This window comes from Apodemus sylvaticus, chromosome 10 (assembly GCF_947179515.1).
Source record: "Apodemus sylvaticus chromosome 10, mApoSyl1.1, whole genome shotgun sequence".
Taxonomy (NCBI): Eukaryota; Metazoa; Chordata; class Mammalia; order Rodentia; family Muridae; genus Apodemus; species Apodemus sylvaticus.
This window is the reverse complement of record NC_067481.1, coordinates 2,844,340-2,865,664: the sequence shown is the minus strand read 5'-3', so window position 1 is coordinate 2,865,664 and position 21,325 is coordinate 2,844,340. Positions and strand designations below refer to the sequence as shown.

The 21,325-nt window shown below is 45.4% G+C and overlaps 1 protein-coding gene across 1 annotated transcript in view; it reads left to right on the top strand.

Annotated features, from left to right (window-relative positions):
• Positions 1–2,448: 2,448 nt before the first annotated feature.
• Positions 2,449–21,325, top strand: part of Rptor (regulatory associated protein of MTOR complex 1) — a 291,246-nt gene continuing 272,369 nt past the window's right edge. The window contains exon 1 of the mRNA XM_052197679.1: positions 2,449–2,860. Within this exon, the coding sequence (XP_052053639.1) occupies positions 2,699–2,860 (162 nt within the window). The 5' untranslated portion in view covers positions 2,449–2,698. The remainder of the gene's footprint in view (positions 2,861–21,325) is intronic.

Sequence of the window (21,325 nt, the reverse complement as noted above, 5' to 3'; positions counted from 1 at the left end):
GAGGATGAAGCTCAGTCACTGGAGGAGACTAGGAGAGAGCACGTCTCCTGTCCACAGCTCTGACCACTTTTATGCTCTCATTAGGGTTCTCTGAGTAAAAAAAAAAAAAATTCCAAATCTCTGTTTTCCTACATTCTATAATTCAGGGGTCCAGGACAATGGGTTCTTTTGCTACCTGATTTTTTTTTTGTTGTTGTTGTTGCTTTTTTTGTTTTTTGGATTTGTTTTTTTTCCGAGGCAGGGTTTCTCTGTATAGCCTTGGCTGTCCTGGAACTCACTGTGTAGACCAGGCTGGTCTCGAACTCAGAAATCTGCTTGCCTCTGCCTCTCAGAGTTCTGGGATTGCAGGCATGTGCCACCACCGCCCGGCGCTACCTGATCTTTTTAAAATTTATTTATTTATTTATTTATTTATTTATTTATTTATTTATTTATTTATTTAGAGACAGGTTTTCTCTGACTGTCCTGGACTTACTTTGTAGATTAGGCTAGCCTTGAACTCACAGAGATCTGCCTGCCTCTGTCTCCCAATGATAACTAAACAGAGAACTACAGTAAATACTTCCCACATGCTAGTGACAGAGATCCAGGACTGAAGCCTGGATTCTCAAGCTGAAAGCAGCTCAGATGCTACCAGGATTGTGGTAGGGACTGTCATATTGTTTCCAACCCTGGATCCACATCTGAAGACTAACCCAGGCTTTAGTGGTAAGGCCTACAGTTGGTAGATTATGTTGGAGTGGTGGGGACAGACAGAGCTCTCTCTCAGTGGTGGCTTGCTATGTTGTGGTCGTACCTTCTTTGTTTGTTGTTTTTGTTTTTCAAGACAGGATTTTTCTGCTGTAGCCTTGGTTGTCCTAGAACTCCTAGCTCTGTAGACCAGGCTAGCCTCCAACGAGCAGAGATCCTCTTGCTTCTGCCTCCTGAGTGCTGGGATTAAACTCCGGGGCCCATCTTTCAACCCCGCACTCTTGAAGGGGATTTTTTTCTTTTTTAAAAGACAGGGTGTTATTTTGTAGCTTAGGCTGGCCTGGGCATTTTCACAAGCTAATTTTATCCTTTCAGTAATATTCTTTAATACTATCATCCAAACTTTATGGCTCAGGAACCTAAGACTGAGAAAATACAGCTTGAAATTAGTAACACTGACTCTTTAAGAGAAGCTCCTCCAACACCAAAGCTGAATATGGGCTCCTTTGTCTGCCTGAACTATAGCTAAAGGTTAAGAGTGTCTCACTAGCACCCTGGTTATGAAAGGCTGGTGCCACATGTTACATTTACTTTATATTTTCATTGCACCAAAGCTGTTCTCAGGGTATGGCAATAACTGAGATTTACTGAACTGAAACAGAGAAGTAACGCAGGGGGCTTGCTTCTGTGGGTAGTCTTAGTCATTTGCACATGAAGCTGTAGCAAAATAAGAATATAATGTTCAGGAAATAAGGTATATCAGACAAAAAACTCGTAATCGATGAAATCTTTCTCCCTTTAAAAGTGGAGATATTAAAACGAAAGCCCCGATAGTCTTATGTGTCTAATATCAATATTCCTTTCTGAGGCTTTTTTTAAATACCACCTTTTAAAATCAGGACCAAACAGTGTTTTTTTTTTTTTTTTTTTTTTTTTTTTTTTTTTCCTTTAATATCAAGGGATGCAGCTTTGTTTGTAGTATAACTGAATGGACATAGTTTCAATCGCAGAATTGATTTTGTAATACAAGTTTATTTTACTGGTGGAGATCAACTAAGGCGAAAGGACGTGGTAACCCTGGTAACGGCGTGGGGGAGGGGAAGACGGAACACCGAGCTCTCTGCCCCAGCCTGGGTAGAGCAGTGAGAACGCTTGAAGAGGCTTGGCTTATTGGACACGCCGTAGACAGCGGTGCATGCTGGGCCTTGGCAATATGGCGTCCTCCTTGATGTGCTGATGAGAGGAGTTTTCACTGTGGCTCCAGTGCAGAGGGCAAAACTCCCCTGACCTAATAAGCCCAGTATTCCTGTGTGGTCCGCGGGCCCGTGTCGCGTGTGTATCGGGACTCGTCCCCGGGCAGGAGATAGCCACGAAGCCGAAGGCCAGCACCGGCCAGGCCGCGCGGACCCGGGGCCGAGGAGCCGGCTGCGGACGGGCACGATGGGCCGGTCCTGGCTCAGGTTGCAGCCCCTCGGGCGAGTGCGGGACCCGCAGGGCTGAGAGCCGCTGGACGAGCCCGGAAGCCCCCTGAGCCGGATCTCTTGAGGCCTCAGCCAGGCCAGCGCAGTCGGAGAACCTGCACTGCGAGCGGGACGGCCTGCCCGCCCTGGGATCCACTGAGGCGTCGGAGGCCGAGAGCAGGGTCATCCCCGGGCCTGAAGTCTGCCCCGGCCCTGACGGTCCGGCTTGCAGCCCTCCTGACGGCCTCCAGAGCTGCGGGTGGCTTGCGACTGGGCGCGTGTGTCGGCGCTTTACTGGGCCCGCGGGGTTGGCGACCCACCGGCTCCTCACCCCACCCCGCCCCCTCTGACTTCCCGCTCAGAGTTCGAGATAAAGATCTCCGAGTTTTTTGCCTGAATAAGGATCTTCGAACACTCTGCCCCCATCTCTGTTCCCAACTTCCCGCTTTCCTGTATTTTATTTTACCAGTTGTGGTACACACTAGTTTTTAAGGCTGGAGGTTCTCGAGCGCCTGCTGCCAAGGACTCCCCCTCCCCCTCCCCCCCTGATGGAGTCGGAGATGCTGCAGTCGCCCCTTATAGGACTCGGGGAGGAAGATGAGGCGGACCTTACAGATTGGAACTTGCCTTTGGCTTTTATGAAAAAAAGACATTGTGAGAAAATTGAAGGATCGAAGTCTTTAGCGCAGAGCTGGAGAATGAAGGATCGGGTGAGTGGCTTCTCCTGGCACCTTTCTGAGTTTGTAGTTTTCCAGCTAACAAAGTTCTGAGTAAGAACAGCCTCTTTAGAAGAATGCAGGTATTTCGAAGCCACATGTTGCACTAAAAACCAAAAAGCTATTCCAGACTCTGGTTTTGGTTGAAAGTTCTTAGTGCAAGTTGCTACTCACCGGATAGTGTTAAAAATGAGTTTTAATTCAGAGGGGATAAAACCAAATTAGGAACTATTGTTCCACAGATACTTATATACCTTTTAATACACTTAGTAGCACTTAGAGAAAAGACAATTTGGGAAATAATACTTAATGTGCTTAGTCTATTTTTGTGGTCTTTTTTTTTTCTTCTTCTAATAACCAGGTTGACTGAAGTACAGATGTCTGGTACAGCATGTTGGGAAACAAGATTACTTGAAATGTTTAGCCAATAACAAATTCAGGCAAAGTTATTTTAAAGTTGCAGTAGGTTTTATCCCAGTCCTTTGACTCCCTGTGTATGTGGCTTCTGGTCACTGTAACCTGGAGATAAAATTTCCTCAGTGGAAATTAGGGAGCATGGAGTACAATGGGTTGGAACCTGGATTCAGGTTGTAGACCTTTCTCCTGGTGGTGGAGTGTCATGAGCAGTTGGTAGCAAAGAGAACAGCCAGCTGTAGTGCAGTTAGTTCCTGGTCTCTTGTCTGTGCACACTCATAGTGTGTGTATGTGTGTTTAGTTGTTTTCTCCTCCCCAGCTTCTTTCATTTGTGTGAACTTTTCAGTATAAAAGAGGAAATTGGTGTTATTATATTTTGTCATTTGTTTATGCTTGGTATGTTTTACTTGAGACGTTGTTTTAAAAAGGTATATGTTGATGAACACTCCACGTAGTTCTAGCAGTGACCAGTGTTTCAGTTGCTGATTTGGCTAAATTTTTCAAGCTTATCAATTTTTTGATTTTTTTGAGACAGGATTTCTCTGAGTAACATCCCTGGCTGTCCTGAAACTCACTTTGTAGATCAGGCTGGCTTTGAACTCAGAGATATGCCTGCTGAGTACTGGGATTAAAGTTATGAAAATTTCTTTCAGTCAGAAGCAGTTTAGGCTGGGCAAGGTGAGTCACGCTTGTAATCCCAACACTCTGGAGTTTGAAGGAGGAGGATCACAGGTCAAGGTTAGCCTGGGCTACAGAGTGCAAACCCTATTTTTAAACAGGAAGAATAAAAGCAATGTAAGTTAGATGATAGTTGAGGGAGACACTGCATAAAGCCTGTTTGATGGACATATCTAGTACTAATGAAATACAATTTTTGATTGCAATGTTTATGTAAAAATAAATTTGTTTTAAAGCAACCCTACTTTTTTTTCTCCATTCTGTTTGGTGGAGTTCTTATTTTAAATGTTTTTTTTTTTCTCCTGTTCTTTTGAATGTGGTTCCTTTTGCTACTAAACCTGTACTCAAACTATTCAAATTACATTAATGGGTATCTTTTGAACTTTTAATTTAATACTGTTTTTTTAAGAGACAATGTTTATGTGGTGCAGGTCAGCTTGTCGTATAGTCAGAATGACCTTGAACTTCCCAAGTGCTGGGATTATAGGTATGTACCCCTGTATCCACTGTATCCACTTTGAAATGGTCCTAGTGATCAAATTCAGAGTTTGCTGAGCAACACTCTACAAGTACTGAGCTACATCTCCAGCCCTATTATTAAATGCTTTTTTTTTTCTTTTTTCTTTTTTGTGGGGAGACAGTGGCACACACTTTTAGTCCCAGTCCTTGGGAGGCAGAGGCAGGTGGATCTCTGAGTTCAAGGCCAGTCTGGTCTACAAAGTGAGTTCCAGGACATCCAGGTGTATACACAGTAAAACCTATCTCTGCCTCTGCCTCCCGAGTACTGGGATTGAAGGCATGAGCCACTACCACCCAGCATACTAACTTAGTTTTAAAATGTATTTTATTAATGATTACTTATTACTGTTCTATCTAGTATCCTTGTTACTGGTTTCTAAAATTGTGTCACCAAAGTTGACTGGCAACACTTAGGAGGTTTTTGCCTTCCAGCCAAAGTGCATGCCCACCCTCAGTTCCTTCCTCAAGTTCCACCTTCAGCCTGGTTCTCATTTTTTGTACCTCTTGTTTTTAGTCAGTTGTTAACATTTTCTTTTAAAGATTTATTTATTTTATATATGTGAGTACACTGTCGCTGTCTTCAGACACACCAGAAGAGGGCATTGGATCCCATTACAGATGGTTGAGAACCACTGTGTGGTTGCTGGGAATTGAACTCAGGACCTCTGGAAGAGCTCGGCCAGTGCTCTTAACTCTGAGCCATCTCTCCAGCCTGCCTGTTAACATTTTAATTACTAAGTTGCCTTTAGATTGCCTTTTGATTAATTCTACATATGGGGAATGATGCATATATGTATCAATATTGGGGAGTATAATTGTCCTGTAACTAGATACACTTACAAATTGCAGTTCAACATGAATCATCCATGGGCTGGTGGCAGAGGAGGTGTGCACCCACCTCCCCCACCTGTGTTTTCCTGTTGTACTTAACAGTTTTGACAGCATTCTTTTTCCCACTGGAAAGTGGGCAGGGAGGGCCACTTGGTCTAAGATGGCCTGCATGTGTATGGGTTGGAGCCTGGGAAGTCTGAGAATGGGTATCCTGATTGAGGCACCTGGGAGTGGTGGGTGTGGGAGGACTGTGTGTTCATGGCCAGCCTGGGCTACACAAATGACTGATTGAATTTCAAGCCAGCTGGATTCAAAGTGAGATCCTGCCTTTAAAAAAAAAAAAAAAAGGAAGGAAAAGCCATTGCTATGCTGTGTGTGTAGACTATCAATAGACATCCCATCTAATGTAACTAGGACTCTTGATAGACACACTGCTGTCTGATGTATGTGTGTTGGGCCATTGCTGTGTAGTCCACAGGTGTGGAGATGTATCTGTAGCTGGAGGAGGCCCCTTAGCACTGATGGCTTTGGAGCCTGGGTGGCTGGAGTACTTCCTGGTCCCTCATGGTTCCCTCTGCCTCATCCTGTATCCGCCCCAGAGCACTCCAGTTAGGCTCTGTTCCACCACTCAGGGGCTGCTGTGTGTGCTTGTTCTGTGTCACTAGTCCAAAGGTCAAAGGTCCTTTCCTGTCCATCTCTGTTTGCCTTCTCAGTGTCTGACACAGCTGCCCCTGTGCAGGTAGGTCTTCACTTGCTTTGGATCTCCGTGAAGCTTGAGCGCTCTTTCTGATCGCTGTTGGCTGCTCCTCAGATTCCTTTGCTGCTTGGCACCTAGGCAGGGCGTGCCCAGGGAAGTGAACTAGCCTTGTCTGATTTGTGGTTTCAGTTCTGTCACATGCCAGGGGCACTCACAGCTTGACTTTAGTTCTGACCTCCCTGACATCTGAGCTTGCTGTCCCAGATGCCATTGCCTGCTTTGTCTTGGTGACAGTATTCACCACTATTCAGTTGGTCACGGAGGCTGCAAGTACATGGTTGAATTCTCTCTCCTTCAGTAGGACCTGAGAATCCCCTGCCTCACAGCGTGTTTCACACCAGACCACCCTTTCACCTACCTCACAACGTGTCTCACACCAGACTGCCCTTCTTGGTCTGCAGCCCCAGGCCGGCAGTGATGTGTCTTGTCTGGGTGCTGACAGTTGCGTACTGACTGGTTTCCCAGCATCTCCATGTTCCTCCTGCCCTGACTCTTTGCATACACAGTGGTCAAGGGACCTTCTGAGGCCGAGGCTTTGCTGCTTCCTTCCTGGGGCTCTGTGTTTGGTTCTGAAATGGCAGAGCTGTACAACACAGCTTCTTGAAACCTCTGTGAACCTGCCTGTTTTGCTTCTTCAGTAGTGATGCTTGGGATATTCTCCCTCTGGTTGTTGACCCTTCCTTGTTCTCACTCAGATCTTAATCATCTTCTCACAGAGACCTCTGGGCTGCTCAGTCTGAAGCAACAACCCAGCCACTCATTGCTATTTGGGGTCACCATTTCTCTGATATTCTTCTGACACTCCTTCAATCAGATAACAAACTTTGGTCATAAAGCAGGGAGTTAATTTGTTCGAGTCCTCAGCAGTGCTAGGCACATAGTAGGAACCCAACAGAATGTCCTAGCTTACCAAGGACTTCCACGTAGATCTCTCTCCTGAGACTCCACAAGCACTGAACGTTCCCTAGGGATCCTTATCTCCATGATGGGGACACTGGAACCCTAAATAGATGCCTAAAGTCATACAATTGATGCCTTAGTCATGGTTTTATTCTTTAAGGACAACATTTAATTGGGGCTAGCTTATACGTCAGAGGTTCAGTCCATTATCCTCATGGTGGGAAGCATGGCAGCGTCCAGGCGGACATGGTGCTGGAGGAGCTGAGAGTTCTACATCTTCTTCCAAAGGAAGCTAGAAGCAGACTATCTCCATGCAGCTAGGAGGAGGGTCTCAAAGCCCACCCCACAGTGACACACTTCCTCCCACAAGGCCACACCTCCTAATAGTGCCACTCTCTGGGCCAAGCATCTTCAAAGCACCACAGTGACATGGCGGCAATGAAAGGAAGAGGTCTAAAAAACAGAGCCCAGGTCTTACAGCAGCAGAGCTGGGCCATATCACGCTGTCGCAGAGGGACACGGAGGGTGGCCTGGTGCTGCTCATGTCACAGGACTTTCCTCTCTGCTGATACTGGCACTGGGGGTGCAGGAGAGGAGGAGGATACAACTGTGCCGTCCTAGCATGGGTCAGACGGAGATCACCTGAACTGTTGTCTGTTGTTACTATTTCTTTGTCAAGCAGAGAAGTCTGGTTTTACTTGAGAAAGTCCTTGGTGAAGCAGAGGATGTGATTATTTTGATTAAATTTTAGTTCTTGAGCCTCTGTCTTTGCGTGTTAATTTTTATTTTTTCCAGAGGGTTTCTCGGTGTAGTCCTGGCTCTGTAGACCAGGTAGGCAGGCCACTGAGATTTGCCTGCCTCTGCCTTCCTGGCACTGGGATTAAAGGCATGTGCCACCACCACCCAGCTGTTAGCTCTTACGCTTTATACCAGACCAGTGACTGCTTGGAGGACTGCTCAATGGCCATAGTGGGGGTGACTGGTGGCCTTGTGGAGATAGCTATATGGAGGGGAATGATGACCAGGTGGAGATGGACTGTGTCCAAAAACGGACCCAGTGGCCATGTGTGTGTGGCTGTGGCTATAAATGGTAGTAGCAGCTAGGTGGTTGGTGGTTCTGTTGGTATTGGGCTGTCGGCTGTCAGTGGTGAGTGGACAGAGACAGCTCAACCTGGCACTCAAGTAGCCCAAGGAGTTTCTCTAACCTTGACTCAGGCCACATTTGGAGTTGTGGCTTCCTTACTGAAAAAAATTTCACTGAAAAGAATTTTTGGATTAGACAGTATGATGAAGTGGAGTTGAAGATCTTATTGAATACGGCAGTCATCCTCACGTGAGCTCCTCATGGCAGAGTCACAGTGCATTGTAGCAGTAGCCATCCTGGTGGCTCTCAGGTTATGCCCCATGGAGATGTCTTGGTTGAATTGGCCTGATTTGGTAAAACCAGGAGCTGTTAGTCTTCCTCAAAGAGTGTAGTTTATATCCTTCCTTTGGAAGTGGGATTTCTGGTAAGATTCCTAGAAAATTGCAAGTTTTTATAGCTGGGCAGGGAGAAGGGTCACAAGCAGTTAATTATGCCAAAATCTTTCTGGTAGGAGACTTCAGCCAGATTCCTGAGGGAGGGTTTCCTTTATCTTTCTCATGTCCCAAAGACCTTTTCTGTCTTCCCCTACTGCCTTTGTGGTGGGGACTGTCCCTGCCCCCATGTTGGGGAGGGGGCCAGCTACTGAGTCCATGAACACCGTGTCTCAAGGGAAGGCTGGCAGGCCCTCTTTGGGCATTAGGCCTGGGTAACACACACACCTCAATCTTGAAGATACCAAGTGAGCAGCCATTTTTTGTTTGTTTGTTTGTTTGTTATTGTTTTTTTTTCAAGACAGGGTTTCTCTGTGAGCCCTGGCTGTCCTGGAACTCACTTTGTAGACCAGGTTGGCCTCGAACTCAGAAAACCACCTGCCTCTGCCTTCCAAGTGCTGGGATTAAAGGCGTGCCCCATCACCACCTGCGTGAGCAGCCATTTTAAGGGAAACATCAGACAGTGTTTGTGTCCAGTGAGAAGACTGGAACTTTTAGATAAAATCAGAGTTTGTAAACTTGGCAGTTGACAGATCCTGATCCTTACAGAGCTCTCTGACAGAAGCATGATGGGAACATGCAGATGGCTTGTTTTTATTTTTTTTATTTTTGGCCTCTGTAGAATGGAGTGTGTCCATATTTGGAACATATTATCTGGTGGACCAATAAGCCAGTGAGCACTTGAATGTGTGGGTGTCATGTCAGGTGTCCTCACAGCCACAGAGGCTGTGGTACTCAGATGAAGTCACTTCACAGAGTACCACTTAGTGAGCTGCTGCGTTCATTACTGGAATGGTCCGGTCCTCCTGCACTTTCTGGCTATAGGTCTTCTTGGGAAAGATGTAGAGACATGTATTAGAAAATGTATCTGTCCTCTCTGAAGCTGCATTGTAAAGAGATTTACAAGAATGTAGAACACAACCACTTGTCTCACTAGCAGTTTTGAAAATATACTTATTTTTCATAGAAATGTTACTTGTTTGAATAAATAATGAGTTTGTAATTACTTTTAAATTAGTTCATAATATATTACATTTTAAAATGTTTTACCCTTTAGTACAGAAAGTGTTGATAAATGTAACTCATTAAAAATGTCTTTGGGGCCTCAGAGACTCTTAAAGCCTAAAAGGGGCTGCTAGCAAAAGTCTGAGAAGTGTGTGGTCAAAGGAGACCTGGGGAGTCAGATGATGACTTACCTGAGAGTAGAGGAAACTCAACCGAAGAGTGTCTAGCCTGTGCCACTTATTCCAATATCATCTGTTTGTCTGACTGTCTTTCTCTCTCTAACCTATGTATTGTATGTATGCATGCATGCATGCATGTATGTATTGTATGTATGTATGTGTGCATGCATGCGTGTATCTGCTATCTACTATCTCTCTCTCTTATCTATCAATCAGTCAAGACAGGGTTTCTCTGTATGTCCTTGGCTGTCCTGGAATTAGCTCTGTAGACCAGGCTGGCCTCAAATGCAGAGATCCACCTGATTGGCAACTGCCTAGCTATCATTCTAACATCTAACATCATACAAGAACATTTCAGGTCTGAATTGAAGCTGAGGTGTGCATGTAAAACATGTGCTTGGGTAGTCACTGCCTGGCATATAGCAACCGCCAAAGCCTTCTTTTAGTAACTCTAGACTTATCTGCTTGCGCGCGCGTGCGTGCGTGTGTGTGTGTGTGTGTGTGTGTGTGTGTGTGTGTGTTACATGGCATAGTTTACTCACCCAGGAGGATCTTGTTCTGTGAGAAGAGCGTAGGCAGCCTTTGTGCACAGGAGGAACTCTTGGCTGTCTTGAGCCATTCAGAAGGGTTGAGTGTTGAAGTGAGATATACTCTGCCCTCTGGGCCTTGCTGCCTGTGCTAGAAGAGCAGCTGGTTCTGACACATTGGTGCGTGTGTCAGTGATTGTGTTACAGGTGAGAGTGATGCTGTTGCCATGATTCCATATCAGAGACGTCACCTGCATTGAATCCTGTGTATGAAACAGGAACCTTTCACACTGACCAACACGGCATTCAGCTGCTTGAGGGTGGGAGTAAAGGACTCTGGAATTACAACAGTGGAGGTGGAGGGCCCTGTGGTGGGGACTAGTGGTAATCTAGGTGAGACTGAGGGCTGAGTTCGTATGGGTGGAAAATGAAGTAATTACAGCAGAGTGGAGGATGCTGTGACTTCAGCTGATCCGAGGAAGGCAGAATCCAGGAGTCTGGCTGGGATGTTGGCATGTCTGTATGTGTTGACTGTCTGTCTGCAGTTAGTTCCTCTCTTCTTGGCCCTGGAAGCCCATGAGGTTGCCCCAAGTGTCTCATGTGAGTCTCAGGAGTCAGTATCATCCATTGGAATTAAAAAAAAAATCTGCTTAAAAAAAGTGCCACGTTTATTTTCACCAGCATGCTGTGAAAGAGTCCTGAAATGGATTGAAGCATCTCCTCCTCATTATCACCTGGTCATGTGCTGAACCAGAGTCTCAGCAAGACAGCATGTGGCTCCATGTGGATGGAGTGAATGCTCCAGGCTGTCCACTCACCTCCTCTTTCAGACATCGGGAAGGCTTGTGTCGGCAATGATACTTGTTTCAGTAGACCAAAAAAAAAAAAAAAAAAAAAATCATCATCTTTTAAAAGTCTAATTTAAAAAGTGGAAATGCCATTTTAGTAACTATTTGGCACTGTATGTTAGTGTTGTAACATGTTCTTAAGCCTTGAACCTGCCAGGTGCTGGGTGGTGTGACTGTAGAGAACTCCTTTAGAGTCAGAACAGGGAGCAGCTTGCAGGAGACAGCCACTGTTAGCAGGGGTTAATTATACCCAGACATCAGTACTTCTTTCCGATGGGTCATTTGTTCTCAGCTAATGGCATTTTGTACTTTGTAAATTTTGGCATGAATTTTAGACTTACAGAATTGGAGAAGTACAGAATGCAGTGACCTTCCGCATACTCTTACCTCAGACTCGGGGCTGTTACTTCTTTTCCCATGTTCCTAGGATTTGTTCACCTGTGGGCATGTGCTTGGTGCCCTGCATCATTGAAGGGCTGCTTAGTAGTGCTGTCTGCTTTATTTTGCATGTGCCCTTAAGAACAAGGACTCTTGGTGTATCTGTAGTGTAGTCATAAAACTCAGGACATTTGTCACAGATATTTAATGCTATCATGTGATGCCTTGAGTGACAGTGGCCTTTGTATAGCTTTATATGTTTGAATGGTCCTAGCATGGACCCCAATTGGTGGACTGGTTTGGAAAGGATTAGGAGGTGTGGCCTTGCTGGAGGAGGTGTGGCCCTGAAGTGAGCTAATTGTCTTGGCCTTGGTATTCTGTCACAGCAATAGAAAGTAACCAGTTCATAGCATTCACTCAGAGTTCACATCCAATGTCTCTGGCTTGTCCCAGGATTTACTTTTATTAGCAATTTATGTGCCTCCCGAATCCAGGCAAGTTTACAGAGTGAGGGAGTTCAAGATTGCTTTACTCTTTGTAGTATACTTGACTCTGAAGTAGTGTTTATGAGAATTTCCTAGCCTTGGATGTTTTTCTTGTTTTTCTCCCTCCCTCCCTCTTTGTTTGTTTGTCTCTTGTAAGATTTTAGCTATGTTTAGACACACAGTGACATTAAGAACTCTCACATTGTTATGTGTGATCAACTTTAGTTGCTGTAGCAAACATTAGAAACAATAACTTAGGAAGAGAAAGGGTTCCTTTTGGCTCATGGCTCTGACTTCTTAGTCTGTCATCTATAGCAGCCTTGTTTTGAGGCTGTGACAGGACAGCAGCACATGGCTGGAACACACGTTGCAGGCAAATTCCTTCCCTCCTGGCCCACGAAGTGAGGGCGGAGGGTCTGAGGTTTGCTACCCTGCAAGTACGAGGCTATAACCCTGCTCAGCAGAAGAGCTGCCATTAGGTTCTCCCCAAAGCGCCATGTGGAGGAGCAAGTCTTTAACAGGCAAGCCTGGAAGGCCCTGAGGATCCAACCTTGGTGTTGTGCAGTCTTTACCACCTCAGGGCTGTTCCTTCCTCTTCCCAGATGACAGCTGTGCGGACAACTTCAGTCTTGGTTTTCTTCTCTTCCTGCTCTGGGGACCTCTGCTGGTCTCTCCCTCTGTCCGCTTGTCTGTACTGCCAGGCTGCCCAGGCTGGTTGCTGAAGCTGCCCTGCTTCTCCAGCCTCAGCCTCCTGAGGGCCAACTTTGTCTCCTGTGCACCTGCCCCGGCTGCTGCACTGTCCGTCTCTGAATTTGTTGACCTTGTGAGATTTATTTATTTTTATATGTTGTGAGTACACTGAAGCTGTCTCCAGATACCCCAGAAGAGGGTGCCAGATCCCATTACAGATGGTTGTGAGCCACATGTGGTTGCTGGGATTTGAACTCAGGACCTTTGGGAGAGCAGTCAGTGCTCTTACCCGCTGAGCCATCTCTTCAACCTGACCTTGACATTTCTGAAGACTGCATTTTACTGTCTTCATTTTGTTCGTGTCTCCTTGTGTTCTACTTGAGGTTCCACGTCTGGGTGAAGGCGTGCCTTTCTCTGAGCATGTGTTAGAAGGCCGATGCTGTTGCCCTGCTCGGCTTGTCTCACAGTGCCTTTTTTTACCTCTTACTGTGATTTTGACTTTTCTGGTTTGTCGAGGGCTCCTCTACATTGTTCCTCTGCTGCTTTTCTGACCACCGTGGAGCCGCCTTTCCTCTCCTGCACAGCAGCAGGTTCCAGACTCACCGTGCTGTCTGAGAAACTCCCTTTTCTTCCTAGGGCCCTGGCTTCTGTCCGAATGGAATTTAGAAGCCAAGAGCTAGGTGTGTTGGGTGTGCACACAGATAGAGGTCTGTGTCTGCTGGTGTTTATTTTACACAACTATGAATGCCCACAGATACCTCCTGTGCTCCTTGGTACCTCAGAGTACAGTCTGCCCTTCCTGCTACTAGTGAGGAGCTGGCTCCTACATGCCATTTAGCATTTGCCTAGACCTAGAGTGTAGAGTCTGGGAGACCCCAGCGAGTATACTCAGGAAGGCGGCCCCTCAGGAGCTGCTCTTACTGTGTGAGTTTCTTTTTTTCACATGTGTCTAGGTGAGAGGTTGACATTGGTGCCTGCTCTTGCTCTTTACCTTGTCTTTTGAGACAGGGTCTCTCAGAACTTGGAGTTCACTGATTGGCTGGGCTAGCTGGGCACTGATTTAACTGTCTGCCTTCCTAGTGCTGGGGTTCCAAGTATCTGAAGCCACACCCTGCTTATTTATGTGGGTTCTGGGGGTTCTGAACTCAGGCCTCAGGCTTGTGAGGAAAGTGCTTGTTTTATTCGCTGAGCTAACTGAGGCTGTTGGCTTTGGTTTTTGAGCAAACACATACAATGGAACACATAAATTGGAACAATAAGCTTATGCCATTAAAAATTAAGCATGGGGGTCGGTCAGAAATTATGAGAAATTATTTATAAACATGTAAGTACCATTTCTATATTCCATTTGGTCTCAAGCATATGTGACCTTGAGGACCATGTACCTTATTTGAGATGTCCCTAGAAGGGCACACTTGTCATAAACCAGGTAGAAGCCCAGAGCTTGTGTTCTTCACCTGCTGCTGAGTGACATGATAGTGACAGCAGCACTCTGTATCCTGGGCATTTGAATCGGGATGATGTATTGTGCGGGAGGCACTAGTCTGCTCTGTCTTGTGTTAGCTGTAGGTGGCTCTGGGGGGTAAGAGGAGAATCTCTATGCTTATGCAGAATGGCTGTGCAGAAGAATGGCAGTGAATTCTCACACAGTTGAAATTTAGAATTGGGCAATTCAGCTCATCCTCATCAAGAGTCCTCTGGTTACTAGGGTGCCATCCTGGAAGCTGGGGCTGGTACTGACCACTAGACACTAGAATTGGGTCTGGCTAGATTTGGTTTTTTGTTTTTTCACCCCGATTGCTGGTCTCATCGATAACCCTTTACAACTATTCCTTTTTTTTTTTTAAAAAAAAAAAAAAAAAAAAAAAACAGAGCCCAAGACCTTGTTACCAAGTTCCAGAGTTTTGGTTTGATTCATAGCAAATGAGCCTGTCCTTGGCTTTGCAGGGCGCTGTGATGAGAGTAATGTCCATGTGGTCAGTGACTGTGTGAGTTAGCTTTCTCATCGCGGTGACCAAATAGCTGAAAAAGGACTCAAGGAGGCAAAGTTCTATTTTGACTCACAGGTTGAAAGCACACAGTTCGAGGGCACAGTCATAGTGGGGAGAGCATGGCTGCAAAGCGGGAGGCAGCAGGTCAATTGCCTCCTGTTCAGGAAGCAGAGAGACTGATGTAGGTGTTTCACTTGCTTTCTCTCTGCTTTCTTTGCCACCCATAGGACAGTGCTGTTCACAATCAAAAACTGGTCTTCTCTCCTCAATAAAACCTTTCTAATCCTTCACACACACTTGTTGAAATGTGGCCCCTGCTGATTCCAGATTCAGTCAAATTGATGGTGATGATGTGTTGCTGCGTCTGCGCCACACTGTAGCTGGGGAGCCCACGGTGGGCTTGGAGTTCACTTGATTCCCTTGGCCTGAATCCCTAGGACATCTGGTCCTGCTGACAGGGCTGCAGTTGGCTCCTTGTTAGAGAGTCTGTGGAGTAAGCTCCACTGTGTGTGAGATAGATACAGCGGGGCCGGGCTAATGTCAGGCCTTCCTAATTCCCAGAAGCAAACTGTTTGGTAATCTGTTTAGTACTGGGAGTTAATGGTGATCTTAGTTACATATTTGAGAAAATTCAGTCAGATTGTCTCTGATGGGGAAGAATTTTATGCCAAGTAGATTATAGTTGATTCTGTAGGGGATTTTCCTTTATTAGGTGACTTATGCATAGAGATGTGTTTTGAAAGTAGTATGAATGCTTTCATAAGTGGAATGACTTGATGCAATTGTCTTAATACAATTGTGAGCAATTTTAAAGTCCAGGAGTAATGAGCCCAAGAACCCCTGGCCTTTATAGGACAGTCTCCTATAGCTCTCCTCCTCTGCACTTGACCTTTATAGGACAGTCTACTATAGCACTCCTCCTCTGCACTTGGCTTTTGATGAATTCCAGTAACGTGCTTCCCTGTTGCAGAGAAGGCATGATGTGACCTCGGAGCAGTGCTACAGACAGGGAGGGATGTGTGTCCCACGTGCTGGCACAGGAGCTCCCCAAGCAGGCTGTTGTTTAAAACAAACAACTTAGAAGAGATGATGCACTGCTTCCATTTGGGCCTCTTAGAAGGTGTGTGTAGGGAAAGACTACTTGCCTGTGGGGAGTGTGTGGACAGAAAGGACTGGGTAGCGTGGGGGATGGAGCTGGGAGAATGGTAGGTATCATGTTTTAGTTCATGTTTTCCTGTACTGGAAGTTTGTTTTGTTTTGTTTTAAACATAGGACAAATATAGTAGACTTGGGGGCTCTGCTCCTCACATCCCAGCCCCTGGGATTATCTTGCTATTGATCAGTTGTAAGAGAAAAGGTTACCTTGTGTCAGGTCCTCTGTTTTTTCCTAACAGTCTCAGGTTTATTACACTGTATCTTACACTTAACCACAGTGGCCCTGCTGAGGTTGTTGTTGTGACACAAGAGCTGGGAAGTCCTCTGTCTCTCTGCTGTCCACGCTCTGGATAGTTTATGTTTTAACTGTACATGTTTTAAGCTGTCCACTACTCTTACTATTTTATTATTAAGCAGTTGATTATTTTTAAACACATTTAAAAATTAGAAAGTGCCTTTTATATTTCCTGCATATTTCTGTTTTCAGTTTTCTTCTTTGTGTAGCTAGCTGAGTTTGAAAGTAGCATTGTCCTTCAGTCTGAAGAACTTAAGCTTTTGGGTCTACTGCAGAAGTTGGGTCCTTCTGAACTTTCCTCCCCTCTGCCCACTTCTCCTCTCCTCTGCTCTCTTCTCTTCTCCCCTCCCCTTCCTCTTTTAAAGTTTTACAGTATTTTTCAAGCTTCTACAGATATCTCCCCTACACTCCCCTTCAGTCCCATTATAGACCCACAGAACACATGGGGTCATGAGCTCCCTCCCAGAACCCGATGCTACCCAGCAGTGTCCAGAGCATCACTCCCTCTATTCCCTTTTTTTCCCTTTCTTTTCTTACATTTAAATATTTTTTTTACTTTGTTTATGAGTGTGTGTATACATGTATGTCTGTGTACTATGTTTGTATAGTATCCCTGTTCGCCAGAGAGGTATCAGGTCCTTTGGAACAACAGTTACAGATGGTTTTGAGTTGTCTGACATGGGTATTGGCAGCTGGATCTGGGTCCTCTGTAGGAGCAGCTGGTGTTTAACTGTTGTGCCATTGTTCCAGCCCCAGGGTTGAGCCTGTCGTTAGCTCCTGAGCCACAGTAAGTTAGTGCTCAGAGGAGCAAGACCCCTCCATGACTGTTTGCTAGCACTGGCCTGAGAAAGCCATGTAAGTGTTCTTTATAAAAGCTTTAAAAGTTTTTTTGATTAGGGGTTTTTTGTTTGTTTGTTTTTTTAATGGCTCAGGGTTAAGAGCCTCAGCCACCAGGCATTCACATAGCGCACAGACATACATGCAAGCAAAATACCCATACAGGTAAAATACAATAATTATAAAATATTTTACAGTATATTTGTGCATGTGTAGAAATCAGAAGATAGCTTGCAAGAACTGGCTTCCTCCTCACCATTTGGCTTCTCGGAGCTGGAACTCAGGCAGGCTCAGCACAGGGGCAAGGCCTTCTCTCCCTCTCCTCCCTGGCTCTGTGGATTTAGGCTTTTGTGTGTGTGTTTGTTAGTTTGATTTTGTGTAATCCTGGCTGTCTTGGAATTCACTCTGTAGACCAGGTTGGCCTCAAACTCCAAGATCCACCTGTCTCTTCCTCTACAGTACTGGGATTAAAGGCATGCACTAACAGGCTCAGCTTTTATCCCTGTTCTTAAAGGGGATTGTCTGTCTGTCTGTCTGTCTGTCTGTCTGTCTGTCTAAGACAGGGTCTTTGTAACCTAGGCTGGCCTGGAACTCTGATGCATTCCAGCCTCACCTCAGACTTGTGGAAATCCTGCCCTAGCTTCCACCTAGCTTAAGGGATAGATTCTCAAGATGGACACTTAGTGTCAGTCTCCAGCCATCTGTTTTCTTGGTGTTTAGTTCTGGGAGGTGACTGCTTCATTGAGTTCTTTACATTTTCCTGTAGCAATGTGGTTCTCCATTTTAGATTATTTTGCTTTTCACTTTGAATTAATTAATTTGTTACTTGGAAGTGTTTTGTTGTTCTGTTTTTGCGGCAGGGTTTCATTATGTAGCCTGTGCTAGCATCAATCCCAGAATCCTCTTGCCCCTGCGACCTGTATCAGGGTTGTGGGTGAGCACAGGCATGCTATCCTGCTTTGTAATTTGTAGCATAGGTGAGATTTTCTAGGATGAATTTTGATTCTCAATTACTTGTGATTGAGGACATTTCTGATGGCTGCAGGGCCACCCTTGGCTAGTGTACTTGTGGTTAGGGGTGCCTGTGGACAGTACTGTACTAAGTGAATGGCGCCCCCTAGTGTTGTGGGTCATAGAGCTTGCTCTAAAGTCTAGTGACATTGAAATATGTTTCATGGACTTGTGTAAGGTTAAGTCTTTAGATTCTGCATCCTCTCACAAGGCTATTTATTTATTTATTTATTTATTTATTTATTTATTTATTTATTTATTTATGGCCAGTGCTTCCTGCTTCATGCTGTGGTTGTATTCTGAGGCTGTACTGTCAGGTTATACGCACTGAGAACCACCAGATCTCTTGGACATGGAGTCTGAGTCATTTGGAAGTGGCTTTTTAAACCCATAGCAGTGCTCTTTACTTCAGGTCTCTTTGGCACCAACCAAGTTCTGTTGTCTGGGTTTTAGGTTGCTTATTTTCAATCCCTTTATGTAGGTCAGTGTTTCTGTGTCATTGTGCTACATGTGTCTCTGTAAACAGCTATTACTTCAGCCTGATGATCTGTCTGTCTGTCAATCCATGTGACTCAGGGTTTCTCCGTGTAGCCCTGGCTGTCCTGGAACTCACTTTGTAGACCACGCTGGCCTCAAATTCAGAGATCTGCCCGCATCTGCCTCCCGAGTGCTGGGACTAAAATCATGTGCTACAACTGCCTGGCTTGATTTTTATCTGCTTTGTTTTTATTTATTTTTATTTTTATTTTTTGGTTTTTTGGGACAGGATTTCTCTGTAGCTCTGGCTTTCCTGGAACTCACTCTGTAGACCAGGCTAACCTCAAACTCAGAAATCCGTCTGCCTCTGCCTCCCTAAGTGCTGGGATTAAAGGTGTTCACCACCACTGCCTGGTGATTTTTATCTTTTAATTAAAGCAGTTACTCTTTTTATTTGAAATAAATATTTCTAAATCTGACATCTTTTACTTTAAAAAAATACATTGGAAATATCTATACTCATTCTGAAGTAACCCCACCGTCTGTAACATCAGTCAAGACAGCACAGAGGAGCACTGAGAACAGTTACAGCACAAGGCCCCAGAAGTAATTTCTTCTGTTTGTTTCTGTCTGTGGCTGGTGTATTCCTCCCTTCCCACCTAGAGTTTTGGGTGGGATTCCTCATTTTAATGGAAAAAATTTTAAAATTTCTTCTTATAAGGGCTTGCTGACAATAAATTTATTACTCAGAAAATTTCTTTATTCAGTCCGGATTCTTGAAGGATATTTTCCCTGACATTTCTTACAGGTTTGTAGATACTGTCTCTCTAAGGCCTTTTGTTGATGCTAGCTAGAGATGAAGGGCCTGCTGGCTGGCTTCACTTCTCTCCACTGCTTTCAAGAACTTCCTGTTTTCTCAGGGTAGGTGGGTGGGTATTTCTGCCCATTTTACCTATGGATTTAAAGGATTTTTTTTTTTTTTTTTGAGTCTGTGAATCAGTACCTTCATCAGTTAAAAACAACAACAACCGCCCCCTCCCCCAAACAAAAGCCTGGCTGGAGATGGAACTTACTTGGCAGTGTTTGCCTAGCAAGCTTGAGGTGTTGGGGTTCACCCCAGCTGGCAGAACCTGGTGTGGTGGCCAACACCTGCAGTCCAGGACGATCCTGAACTCCTAGTTAGAAGTGTACCTCTGTCTGTCTGTGCTGTCCTTTGTCCTTCTGCTCTTTGCAGTGATGTCCCTCCATTTTCTTCTCTCAGTGTCTAAACTGCTTCCTGTTGTCATCTGAGTCCCCCTCCTAGATTTTAGGGAATTCTCTTGTTTATTCCTAATTTACTTAAACATAATCTCCCTGTCCTAGTCTTTCAGGGTGAGTGTGCAGGTGTTCACAATCAGGTTGAGGTGGGATTTGTATCCATGGCAGCTCTCTTGTCTGGCTTTGGGGGTGTCTGCTGCTTCTGTTGGACAGCCTCTCTGCCCTTGCTTATTCCTGTGCTTTGAGACAAAGTCTCACTCTGTAGTTTTCTCTGGCCTCTAACTCAAGAGATCCACCCACCTCTGCCTCTCAAATGCTGGGACTAAAGGCCTAACCTCTACCCCCTGCTCGATGTTTCTTCTTATTCCTTGTTTTTTTGTTTTTGTTTTTTAAATTTATTTATTATGTATACAGTGTTCTGTGTGCCTGCAGGCCAGAAGATCTCATTACAAATGTTTATGAGCCACTGTGTGGTTGCTGGGAATTGAACTCAGGACCCCTGGAAGAGCAGACAGTGCTTTTAACCTCTGAGCCCACTCTTCAGCCTACTCGTGTGTTTTGTAAATTATTTGTGTGAGTCTGGAGGAGCCTGAGAGGAAGGGTGTCTGAGTCCGCGTGGAGTCCCTGTTTGCTTCTATAGGCAGTTTGGGTCACTGTCATAGTCATTGTTCTGTTGCTGTGAAGAGACCAAGGCAACTCTTACAAAGCAAGCACTTACTTGGGAGCTTGCTCTGCTTACAGTTCCAGAGGCTTAGTCCTTGTCATGGTAGGAAGCACAGCAGCATGCAGGCAGCTGTGGTGGTGCAGGAGGAGCTCAGTCACGACCCATAAGCAGGAGGAGGAGAGTGAGAAACTGGGCCTGGCCCCCACACCGGCCAGTGACAGGTCCTCTAACACGGCCACACCTTCTAATCCTTTCAAATAGTGCCGTTCCCTGGTCACTAAGCATTCGACTTTCTGAGTCTGTTTGGGCCGTTCTTCTTCAGACCACCACAGTCACCTTAATCCTAGTTCATGGTGTGAGGGTTCTTGGTCATCTAGAGATGGTAGGTAACCTGACTTGTAGAAACACAGGCGGTGCTGAGGACCTTGTGGTATGTGATGCTCTTGTCCAGATTAGGCTGGAGCGGGTAGAGTGGCCTCAGCATAGCACAACTGTCTCTCTCTAGGGTCTCAGAAATGATCTACAAGTACATTGTGATCACATGTAACTGTGTGTTTCAGCCTCTTGACTTCTAGTATGTACACTACCAGTTGATGAAGTTAGTGACATGTATAAAGGTCACCTGTGACTGGAGCCTGGGTGCTAGGACTTTGTCTTTATTTGCTTTTGTCAGTGTCAGGCTCTGTGAGGAAAAGGTGGTAGAACTGCTTCATGAGGACAGCCTTGGGGCCTAGCTTATGTGAGCTTTCATCTTGGTTTCCTCATGGCCTCCACACCCTTTACCTCAAGTCTGCTGCTGCCTTGCCCTGTCTCTCTTAATTAACTAGTTTTTTTTTTAAAGATTTATTTATTTTAAAGACTTATTGATTTATTACATGTAAGTACACTGTAGTTGTCTTCAGACACTCCTGAAGAGGGCATCAGATCTTGTTACGGATGGTTGTGAGCCACCGTGTGGTTGCTGGGATTTGAACTCAGGACCTTCG